The following is a 12,833-nucleotide window of genomic DNA, read 5'->3' as shown; positions in this document are numbered from 1 at the left end:
CCTGCCCCATCCTACTGTTAGAAAGGGCAGCCCACCAGGTGTGTGAGGGTGTGAATATATCTATGTGTTTAAAGCAATGGATAGAGAGAGGAGGATAGAAAGTGAACAGAATGAGCCGAGGTCTCCCAAACTGCTCCAGCAAGCCACTTTCTGAGCCTCAATTTCTTCATTTGTAAAATGATGATTCCCACATCACAGGATTAGGGTAGGAACAAATGAGGTGATAAATATGAAAGTAATTTTAAATTTCAAAAGATATCAACATTTTAAAATTGTTATTACCACTTAAAAGATTTTAGAATGATATAGACAGATATAAATAAACAAAAACATTATTATTCTTCCTCCTAACGTATATTTTCATTGGGTAATAGCATGTTTTCATACGGTTTTTGCAAAAGAATAAATGTACAGGCAGATGGATGATTGTAATAAAGGTATTTTTGTGAGTGTGTCACATTTCATTCATGTAAAATCTCTATATTTGCACTTATTATTATTTTTTTTTTTTAAAGATTTTATTTTTTCCTTTTTCTCCCCAAAGCCCCCCGGTGCATAGTTGTGTATTCTTCGTTGTGGGTCCTTCTAGTTGTGGCATGTGGGACGCTGCCTCAGCGTGGTCTGATGAGCAGTGCCATGTCCGCACCCAGGATTCGAACCAACGAAACAGTGGGCCGCCTGCAGCGGAGCGCGCGAACTTAACCACTCGGCCACGGGGCCAGCCCCTGCACTTATTATTTTTAAGGAAATGGGACAGAGTGTAACCTGCAAAAGTTTTACAACTGTGTTTCTCCTACACTTGGTAAGTGCCTTAATTTATTTCCTTATTTTCAGGATTTATGTGAAAGTTGCTCAGAGTAATACAAGACATTAAACCATATTATAGAGAGTCCAGAAATGAAACAGAATAGAGACTATAAGAGGAAGTTTTTCAATGTTTTTAAAATTAAGAACAGTAGCTTACATAGACATAGACAGTAAAACAAAAACTCCTTTAATTTCAAGATGCATCTGAATTAAACATATGCAGTGACAAAGTAACAGCAAGAAAGGTCTGGGTTTTATTTCGAAATTTTTATGTTTTTAAAAAAAAACTTTTATACATTTTTTACAATCAAAATAGCTTTGTTGTTTTTTTCGTATACATAAAGCATGCTTGTGATTAGTTCAAACATCACAGAATAGAAAAGAATCATTGGAAAGTCAGCAGAAGTTGCATCACTTTGAGAGTTACTGTCATGATTTAGGTGGCCATCCTTTCATTCATTCGTTTCATTATACGTATACTATATATAAATACAGATATAAAATTTTTACATAAATAGAATCACAGTCATACATGCTATATTTACTGGGGACACTTCTTAAACAGCATTATTTTTGCTTATGTATCTCTTGTCTTAACCCCCAACCAACGTTAGCAATCTAGTATATTCTACAATCATTTTCTCCACATATATAGCTTCATAGTCATGACTTTAAGTCACCTATTGTTATTAAAATGGCATCACATTATATACCCTTCTATGAAACTTGCTTTTCTAACCCATTCTGGAACTATCTCCAGGACAGCAGGAGTAGATTTAACAGTTTCTTTATAATGGTTGTAAAATATTTCATGGTCTGGGCATGGGTAGAAGAGATCTTATATTTTTTTCATAGCTTACAAGCTGAATACAGGCATACCTTGTTTTATTGTGCTTCACTTTATTGCATTTCACAGAAATTGCATTTTTTACAAATTGAAGGTTTGTGGCAACCTTGAGTCAAGCAAGACTATCAGTGCCATCTTTCCAACAACGTTTGCATTTTTTAGCAGTAAAGTATTTTTAAATGAAGATATGTACATCGTTTTTTTTAGACATAATGCTATTGCACACTTAATAGACATCCAGTATACTGTAAACAAACGTGTGTGCACTGAGAAACCAAAAAAATTCACGTAAATCGCTTTATTGCGATACTCTCTTTATTGCAGTGGTCTGGAACCAAACCCACAATATCTCTGAGGTATGCCTTGTGCAGAGGTCTCATTACTGACCATTGGAGTTGAAGTTATGTTGCCGAATTTCTTGTGGTTTTCTATCCTTGATGGGGGCTGGGGGGGAAGCTTGGGGAAGTGAATCATGCATGCAGTTCTTCAAGGACTGTTGTGGGATAAGGGGTCAGAAGGGTGTTTGTTGTGGGTGTACGCGTATGTGTGAGTATAAGGCAAGCGTGGTGTTTATTGCCAGTAGTCTTAAAGAACTAAGGGATGTGTGCTGAAGTCACGCCCTGAGAAGTAGCAAAGTTAGTCTGGAAAACAAGCCCAAAGTTAGTCATTATTAGTGGGTCTTGGTGAACAAAGGGTCGCAAGAGCAAAGAGTTTCAGGAACAAAATCGTGGGGAAAGTAAGAACCAGAATATCTACCCAGAGTGAGGAGCGCTGAGATCAGACACTGGGAGATGGTCCAAAGGAAAGCTGGAAGCACATGTCACCTCCTGCAGGGACTTCTCCAGGACGCATTTGCATGGAGAGCCCGGTTGCTCTACAGGGGCCAAGAGAGAACAGGGGACAGGACCTAGGAGGCTGATTTAGAAGTCCCTGGGGTCCAGGGAAATAAAACGCTCTAAACTTCCAGGAGCATGTTTCACACCTTTATAAACTGAGATAACCCCAAGGATACGTTTAGTTTAAACTTGAGTCATTGGCTTTCAGGATTACATTTAAAAGTTCCTCTCAAAGTGACACAAGGTCACACGAACAACTTTGCATCTTTCTTCTGCCCAAATGTCTGATAGTTTTTCGAAATAGGCCCAGAGACTCTCTGGAAAGAATTTCTTATTTCCAACAAAGATCTGAATCCAGTGACTCAATGAATGCAGCATAGCAACTATGTTTTATATTCTGTCTCCTTTGCTGTACTTATACTAAAATAGAAATAAAATATAATCACCACTTGTTAAGAAAGTAGTGATAGAACTTGTTAACCACTTTTTTTAGCCCTGAAAGCAAAATGATAAAATTTTAAAGAGCTCTATCCTTCCCACTGTGAAATAGTCCTCTTGTCTGAGTCTCCTGTCCTGCTTTTCGTTCCAGACCACATTGAAGTTCAGGGACTGTGTACAATGGGGACACATAATTCTAGCTGCCCTGTTCCCTGTGAAGAGACAGGATACCCTGCTACTATTTCCTATTCCACTTTTCCAAGTCTAAAAGCTTTGAAATATCTTTCCAAGAAGCTAAATCGAAGCCCGAAATATATCAGGTAATCTTTTTAGTCGTGTAAATTCTTTGTAATTAACGTGAATATTGTCTTTACTCAAAACTTTTGAAGACTCAGGAAATAAAATTCTGATCAAAGGAAGCAAGGGCTTACGTCACTGAATTAACAATGAAAGCCTAGAGTTTAAAAAGTAGATAAAATCACCTCTTTCGATCCCTTAATTGAATTGTGTGAAAAGTAGAATGAGGCCTGCTTGACAATTTGCTCACGATCTTACCTTTATTGGCCTAACTGGGGAGAACAATAATGCTGACTAATATCTGTTAATGCTTTAAAATATGACAATTCCTTACTCGCACAGTATATAGTTTGAGTGTCCTAACAACTGTAGAAGGTAGATCGAGCACAAGTTATTATTCTTATTTTACAGATGAGGGAACTGAAGCACACTGTATTTCAAGTAACTGTCCTATGAACATAGTCAGAGGCACAGAGAGAACTCATGCCCAAGACCCATGACTCTGGTCTCCATGTGTTAACCAGGGAGACATACAATTCCAATTCTGATTGACTGAGGGTTAGATTAGGTCTCTTTCTGCTTCACCATACTGCACAAATCAAACTTCTAAAGAGTTCTCTCTTTTGAAATCAGGGAGCAACCTTAGCATTTCTCTTTGTTTTTGATTCATGTTTTCAAGCCAAGGATCTGAAACAGCAGTACATAATATAAATATCTTGACTAATTAAAAGTTGTTTTACTTTGGAACAACCAAGTAGGTAACTTTGAAAGCAGGTTTTGATTCCAGGGTTAGCTTGGTGTTTATTTTAATGAAGTAAAAAAATGCTCTCCGCATATAAATGCCTAGATAATAAAATGATCTTTACAAATCAAGAAGAAAAAGGATTTTCATCCAGAAAGGGTTGCTAGGGTATGATTTCAAACACTTAGCAGATAAAAAAATGGAAAGCTAGAAAATTTGCAATCATAGCTTTGTTAACACTTCTGTCTCCAGTGCAGACATCAATTTGGATTCCATTTTAATATGCGAAGCTGATTAACATAGTATTATTCCTGTTATACTTAAATATGCCTGAGAAGAACACTCTGTGTGACTTTGACTAAAAGGGAACTCCTGAGTTTTATAATTATTTAGTATGCAGAGAATGTAGGCATGATTTTGGAGACATATTGGCAAATGAGAAAAGAAACCCATGTATAAAATAAGATGACTGTGGAGAACATTGGGTTTTTTGGTAAAGCTTATATTTTTATAAATAGCTCTCCAATTAATCTTATCACGTAATCGATTTGTAGGGACTTTACATGGTTGTAAATCATAGAGGCCGTTACCAGAAGGACTAAGGCGAATAGCTGAATGAATGCCGCTGGGCTCAGGGGTGTCCAAATCCTGGCTAGAGCCGAGGGTTAGAAGGCGCACATACAATTAAGCAACTGGTTTGTGCACATGTGCCAGAAATCAAAGAGAAGTCAATCAGAAAACACAAACGCAGTTTGTCAGGAGAGCAGATGTGAAAACCTGCCAGCAGTCAGATTTAAAACAAAGAAACCCCTAACTTAATTATCAAGCTTGTATTTGTTTCTTCCTGGGGTGCAAACCAACCCCAGACTATGACCAATGCAGGGCCTCATGTGGCAGCTGCTGAATCCCCTGATGAAGATGATAAGAAGCTTAGCTTGCTAGAAGCAGGCAGTGTGGAGGTGAAGATAGGGGTCAATTGTGGTTGAATTGAGGTCAATTTCACTAGTAAAACAAGTGGATTTTTTTTTTAAGGTATGCTTTTTGGTGAAGAAGATTGGCCCTGAGCTATCATCTGCTGCCAGCCTTCTTTTTTTTTTCCCTCCCCAAAGTCCCAGTGCATAGTTGTATCTTCTAGTTGTAAGTCCTTCTGGTTTCTCTGTGTGGGACACTGCCACAGCATGGCTTGATGAGCAGTGTGTAGGTCCACGCCCAGGATCCGAACTGGCCAACCCTAGGCCACCAAAGTGGAGCGCATGAACTGAACCACTTGGCCATGGGGCCAGCCCCACAAATAAATTTTTTAAATTGTTGTTTTAATTTAATAAATGTTCAAGTAAAAGTTGGATAAATTATTGGCTTTCGGCAAAACCAATTCATTCCCCTAATGCAGTACTCATACTCAAGCACCTGGAAGCATTTCTTTAGTCTTTTGTACATGTAATAAACACAATTTTTCTTTGATCTCCTTATCCTTATTAAAATCTAGATTTTATTTAATAATCGTGCCTCTCCTGATACAAACAAATATTCTTGGCCCTAAATCCTAAACAATGGCCACTATTAGCCTGAGGCACAGATTCAGTGAGACTCAAATTACTGGGCAAGTCACCTGCCTCAGAGAAGTTGAGTAAATATGACAGTATTTTTGTGAAGGATGAATTTATCTTCTCTCAAAAACAGATGGATAATGCTTGGAAATGGTTATGAGTTTTGTACTTTGGAAGTTAAACAGTATTATCAGCATACATGTAAATTAAATGCACAATGGAGGATAAAATGATTGCAATATTATTAAAATTTCTGGACTTCCAAGACAACTTTAGTATTTCCTTCACTTTGGCAACTGTTTTATTATTTGTAAATATTGCTCTATTCCCTGATTATTTACTTAAACACAATACATTCTCCTGTTACCCAGGGTTAAACCAATGAAAATTAAGTAAATATATTAATGATATATTTTGAATTAAGTATATTTGGGAATATTGATTTCTAAAACTGTAAACAAATAAAGAAAGCGATTTACAGCCATGTTCCTTAGATATATTAAAGAACACCACATAATTCCAAGAAACTTTGCTAATAGAAGCCATTCTTTTTTTTCCTAATTGATGTATAATTGATATACGACATTATATTAATTTCAGGTATACAGCATAATGGTTTGATATTTGTATATATTGTGAAACAATCACCACAATAAGTCTAGTTAACATCCATCACCATGCATAGTTACAGAATTTTTTTTCTAGTGATGAGAAATTTTAAGATCTACTATTTTAACAACTTTCAAATCTGTGATACAGTATTATTAACTATAATTGTTATGCTGTACATTACATCTCCATGACTTATTTTATAACCAGAAGTTTGTCCCTTTTGACTCCCTTCACCCATTTTGCCCACCTCTTCACCCATTTCAAACCACCAACCTGTTCTCTGTATTTGTGAGCTTGGTTTTGTTTTGTAGATTCCACATATAAGTGAAATCATGTGGTGTTTATCTTTCTCTGTCTGACTTATTTCACTTAGCATAATGCCCTCAATGTCCATCCATGTTGTTGCAAATGGAAAGAATTTTTTTTCTTTTTTATGGCTGAGTAGTATTCCATTGTGTGTGTGTGTGTGCATCTATAAACTGTATTTTCTTTATCCATTCATCTGTTGATGGACACATAGATTGTTCCCATATCTTCGCTATTGTAAATAATGCTGGAATGGATATGAGGGTACATGTATCTTTTTGAGTCAGTGTATTCATTTTCTTCAGATAAGTACCTAAAAGTGGAATTGCTGGATCATATGGTCTATTTTTAATTTTTTGAGGAAAGCCATACTATTTTCTGTAGTGGCGTCACCAGTTTACCTTCCCACCAACAATGCACAGAGGTTTCCTTTTCTCCACATCCCTGCCAACACTTGTTTTTTCTTCTCTTTTTGAAGAATCCATTCTTAAAGACAATTATTATTGCCATCTGCAAATCATCAGGTGGTTGGTTTGCACCTAGGCTTATAAGACAGAAAGGTTAACATTTATCATTCATTCATTGGTTTCATCTTAATTTGTTCCCTTATTTGTCCATTTTACAGATATACAGTGAGCACCTATTCTGAGTCAAGATTTGGGGCTACTAAGCAGTAGGGAGCCCAGTGTGCAAGAAACAAAAACCCTGCCTCCTGCACTTATTTCCCTTGATGTGGAGATGGACAATAAATACATATCATCATGTCAGATGGTGTGAAGTGCTGTGGAGGGGAAGAAAGCAGAAAAATGGCCTGGGGAAGCCAGAGTCAAGGAAGGTGTTCTCAGGGTTGTGGATAGTGACCAGGTTAGATATTCCTGAGAAGGTAACAACTGAGTAGAGACCTAAAGCAGAGTTTCTCAAGCTTTTTGGTCTCAAGTTCCCTTTGCACTCTTAAAAATTACTGAGGAGTCCATTGAGCTTTTCTTTTTGTGAGTTGTAAGTATCAATGTTTGCCATATTAGAAATTTAAACTGTGAAAATTTTTATTCGTTAATTCAATTAAAACAGCAATAATAAATTTATTGTATGGTATCATAAATAAGAGCTTTTTACAAACAGTAACTATTTTCCAAAACAAAAAAATTTAGGACCAAGAGTGATATTGTCTTAGAGTTTTGTAAATTTTCTTTTGTGTCTGAGTTAAAAGAAGACAGATTCTCATTTTTACATTTAGTCTGTTGCTTTATGTGTTTTTGGTTGAAAACTGTAAAGAAAATCTTACATCAAACAGATATGCAGTTGGAAAGGGAGGCATATTTTAATAGGCTTTATAGATAATTGTGGAATTTTTCTTCGATAACATATCAAATCTCAACAAGTGGTAGTTCCTGAAATGTTGATTGTAATATGTATCTTGTGGTTGCCCTGCAGGGAGTGTGGTCAACTCCTCACTCCAAATTTGATTTGGATGTTGAGATATAAGATGCCACAGATGCATCAAGAGGGCACGATGAAAATTTACTCCTCATATGATGAGACTGTCTGGGGAGAGTAGGGCAGGCTCTTGAGCAGATACCCTCTTGACTTGTGAGTACAAGGAGAGGCAATCAGCTTTGCCTTTCATTGTGGTTATGCGGTGGGACTTGGATGAGAGATCTCAAATATGGGCCAGAGGTTGTGTGGTTTAAACTTCCCCGGTGTAAAGGAGGAAGTGTGTAGGCATTCTTATCAGTTTACCTCTTTGGGGCAAGAAGAGGGAAGGGTGGCATTTGAAAGCTGTCAGCAATGAAATATCAAAAACATGTCAATGAATTTTTTATACTCAATTATATTAATATCCATTGATCTTGCACTTTGAGTGGATAGTTTACCCATGCATGATTTTGAACATCATTTGATGGTCATTAGAAAAATTTGCTGCATTATGCAGATTCGCCAAATACTGATATATTTTGTTATACAATATACATTTCATTTTGGTATCAATTTTTAATTAAATACCATTAATATCACTATCATAGTTTGTCAATCATTCTTTCAAGTAAAAGTCATGTTCCATGTAAAAAGTGGCTGGTGCAGCTTTTCTTGAAATAACAATCATAGTGAAAATGTCAAATAATATGTTAGTCTATTATGAAAATAATTTAGACCTCATGAACCTCCAAAAAAGATATTGGGGAACCCCTAGGGGTCTATCACCACACTTTGTAAACTGCTTTCCTAAAAGAGATATAAGAACTAGCCTCCATAGTATATGTAGGAAGAACATTCCAGAAGGAGGGAAAATCAAATGCAGAGGAAGATTCTAAGCCAACAGCGTGCCTCGTGTATGGATAGACTAGAATGGAGGCTGGTGTGTCAGGAAGAAGAGTAATCAATGGCCAAGAATGGCAGGTCACGAGTTGAGGAAGGTCGAAATGAAGAGGTGGGTGGCAGAAATCTTATAGGGCCATGGAGGAGTTTTACTTAGAGTATACCGCGGGGGTTTTAGCAGAAGAGTGATATGATTTGCAAGTGGCAGAAGTATTATTTTAGTGATTGTGTGAAGAACAGAGAGTGTGTATCTGTTGAAGTGAAGTACCTTAGTAGGAAGCAGAAAGACCAGTCAGGAAGCCATTGGGAAAATCCAGGTGAGAGATGGTGGAATCTTAGGCACAGGTGGCAGCAGTGAATGGGGTGAGAGGTTGGATTCTGGATATGTTTTGAAGGTATAACAAATATTTCCTGATAGGTTGGCTGTGCAGTGTTATAAAACTAAAAATGGAGAAATATCAAGAGTTAGAATTAGAATATATCAGTTTGAAATACCTATTGAATATCCAAGTAGAAATACAAAGAGGCGATTGGATGTATTATTGGAGTTCACGGTAGAGATCTGGGCTGGAGATAGAGAGTGTGAGGGTGTCCAAGACTATATAAAGAGCTATCATTTTAAAATACTGTTTGGCCGCTCAGGTCACATATAAAGATTTCTAGAAGACATTAAGAAAACAGAGTCTCTGTTCTAATATATTAATGATGTAAAGTTAATGACTGCCATTTATTGAACACCCAATATATGCCAGGTTCTGCGGCAATCCTTTGTATACATTATTTAATTTCTCCTCCTCACAACTTTTAAATCCCAACTCTAAAATGCTGATTACAGAGGAGGAAACCAAGATTCAGGAAAACCGCGTGGTTTCTCCAGGCTCATATACGTAACAAAGGACAAGACCAAGATTTGAATTAAAACTAGACACACACTTAAATGTTTGCATCTACTCTGTAGATATTTACATTTAACATCTTTCTCCAGTTTCTTAGGAATGAGATATAAAAAATTATTGGGTCAGAGAAAACATTCTTTTCTCTAAATACCAACATGACAACAGTGCCCTCCAAATGAAGCTATTGTGGTTAGTATTGAATCCAATGGTGTATCTAATTCAACATTAAAAAACACCTGAACCAAAAAAGGATATCACTGTCCTTTGTCAAATAGGAATTAAAAATAGTGCTGACAATCTTAAGCTAGCTTAACTCTGTTTTTATCCCCAGGGAGAATCTTGTGAACATTGAAATAAACTATAGTGACTTAAACTATAAGATAACCCAGCAGCAAAAAGCAGTGAGTGTGTCTGAATTACTTGGTAAGTGTTCTTTCTCTGTTCCTCAATATTAAAAAAATTGCCTATCAGGTTATTTTTCCTTTCATGTGTAAGATTTAGCTTATCGACGGAGAAAAAAAAATCAACAGGGCCTGCCATTAGACTGCCATTTAAATCTAACACTTTTTCACTCCCAAGGCACATCTCCAGGGAACCTCACACGGGCTTTCACAAAGAAAAGGCTGGTGTTCATCATCCCATACTCACACTCAGCATCTTGCTTTCCCCTCAGACATCCCCCGTCAGCAAGTGATTGTTGTGTGGTGTTTCGGCAATGCCACATCTGGGTGGAATGTCAGCCACCTCAGACTTTCACACACAACTGCACCCAGAGTGGGCTGCAGAGAAGATCCTGAGCAAGCAAAATTTGGCATTTAAGGTATAACCACTGTATGCTCACACTCTGTCATCCTATAGTCCTTAATAAACTTAATTGCTCATTTTCTGTATCTTACTGCACGTAGAGGAAGACACGTAGGAGACAGAAGAGGGTATCAGTTTCAGGCAAAAAGACAGCAGTCAGACGCTGGCAGCTGAGTTCTTGAATAGGGAGGAAATATACCAATTCCTCAAAGTTCTTGGGAAAGCTATGCTTGATTACCACACTTTACAAAAATAGCGTGATCCGAAGAATGGCCCGGGGCAATGAGAAAAAGATTAATAATGTAATCTATTTCACAAGGCAGTGCTAGAGTAGTCAAATTCGTACAGTCAAAAAGTGGGATGGTGACGCCAGGGGCTAAGGGGAGGGGGCGGTGGGGAATTATTGCTTAATGGGCACAGAGTTTCAGTTGGGGAATATGAGAAAGTTCCCGAGATGGATGGTGGTGATGATTGTACAACAATGCAAATGTGTTTAATGCCACAGAATTGTACACTTACAAATGGTTAAGTAAATTTTATGTTGTATACATTTTACCACAATAAAAAAAGCACAAACAATAAAGACATATGTCGATTTTAAAATTTTCTTCAGAAGAAGGCAGTACTGTGTTAATATATTTGAGTTTAGTGAAATGTTACAAGTGTTTAAAAAGAAATAGTTTGGACACTTGAAGGCCCAAACTGCTTGGAAATTTATGTTTCTGGGAAACATCATCGCCCAATAATGCCGTGTGAATCCTGCATTTCTGTTCTTCATTCAACACATGAAAATGAATTTGTAGTTATTAAGGATGTTTAATAAATTTTCCTAGATTTAATAGCCTCCAAAGACTTTGAGTTATACTTTTGAAAACAGATTTTATGTTTGCTTTTTCTCTCTCCTTTTTGAGATGATTTATATGAATATTATTTCAAGCTATTATTAATTGCTATTCCTTTGTTTAAACCCAACTGAAAATAATACAATTAACTGATCTTTATATAATAACATTTATGATTAACTTATTAACTTCAAATAATTTAAATTCTAGTCGTGTTTAATTTGCTTTTGTGAAAAAACGTGATTTATTCAATTTCTTTTATTGGCTTTATTACAGCAGATGTTGGTGGTCAACTGGGCCTCTTTTGTGGGGCCAGTGTGATTACAATTATAGAAATTATTGATTATTTATTCACCAGTTTCTACTGGATATGCATTTTGTTCTTGCTCAAGATACCTGAAATGACTCATGGGGCTCCTCCACCACAGAATCAGCTGAGGGATGAAAATGGTGTTGAGGAATGCTGATGCTCCCCGAGGACAAAAGTCTTCGCTTTCCTCTCCACAATACCTTCAGATTTATTCCTGACTAACTCATTGTTATGTAACATTATGTTATAGTTTTGGGGACTCAACACAATCCATTGTAGATATCTATCTCTTTATACATATCTTTATCTTTGTCTGCATTTATGGATGTATATTCCTTATTTATAAAAAGAAACAGGCATACATGAATTCCCAGCACCTAGAACAATAGACATTGTGTAGTAGGCATTTCATAAATATCGTTTTAATGAATGAATATTTGAATAATGGAAAAAACATTCCTTATGACTAAATACGTAAATCAGATCTGATAAACAACCTGTATGTGAGGAGATGAGATACTTCATTTAGGAAATGATATAGGCAATCTGTACTTTATAAAATCTCTGAGAATTTTTACTTTCACTAAAATTCAACATAATTTTATATTCTTTTGCCTGGAGTGTTCTATTGTGTAATTGATTTTTGGAGTGAAAAGCTATATATCTATTTCCTATACAAGCAGATGTTTAAATCTATTTGAAAATAAAGTTAAATCTGTAGTATATTGGAAGTACACAGTGTTTTATAATTTTCTCCAAGAACCTATATGTATTTATTTAATCTAGAGAGGAAATTCAAAAGTCGTAGTTTTCTCATTACCCCTCAGGCAATCAACAACTTTCAGACTCTCAAAATATTCAATCAATGCTGAATTGTCCAGAAGCCTTATCAAGCACTGTCAACAAATCATCATCAAGTCATAGAATTCTAAACCCAAATTCATTTTGTCTAGTATTGCTGGGTCTCATTTTCTTTCCAGCCACACAGGAACAATTTCTGAAAATCTTAATATGTTGTTTTCAAGTTTAATTGTGTGCCAGTGGTATGGGAATGAGGCCAGTGCAATCTGAGAGTACTTACTCACATTAGGAATATGTATATCTCAGGACCCAGAAATCCCAGTCGCAGATAAATAGTCCAGAGAAATTCTCCCACAGAGATATGACATACTAAGATGTTCATCTTCTACATATTCATCAATGGGGAAGTCACTGTCAGCGGTGTGAGTGCCTGCT

At 36.5% G+C, this 12,833-nt stretch overlaps 1 protein-coding gene across 1 annotated transcript in view; it reads left to right on the top strand.

The window, feature by feature from the left end:
• Positions 1–12,272, top strand: part of ASIC5 (acid sensing ion channel subunit family member 5) — a 33,458-nt gene extending 21,186 nt beyond the window's left edge. Inside the window, exons 7-10 of the mRNA XM_014844180.3 lie at positions 746–802; positions 3,080–3,248; positions 9,973–10,064; positions 11,564–12,272. Of these exons, the coding sequence (XP_014699666.3) occupies positions 746–802; positions 3,080–3,248; positions 9,973–10,064; positions 11,564–11,754 (509 nt within the window). The 3' untranslated portion in view covers positions 11,755–12,272. The remainder of the gene's footprint in view (positions 1–745; positions 803–3,079; positions 3,249–9,972; positions 10,065–11,563) is intronic.
• The last annotated feature ends 561 nt before the right edge of the window (positions 12,273–12,833 follow it).

Source organism: Equus asinus, chromosome 3 (genome assembly GCF_041296235.1).
Source record: "Equus asinus isolate D_3611 breed Donkey chromosome 3, EquAss-T2T_v2, whole genome shotgun sequence".
NCBI lineage: Eukaryota > Metazoa > Chordata > Mammalia > Perissodactyla > Equidae > Equus > Equus asinus.
Note: the sequence above shows the minus strand (reverse complement) of the source record. Positions and strands in the feature narration are given on the sequence as shown.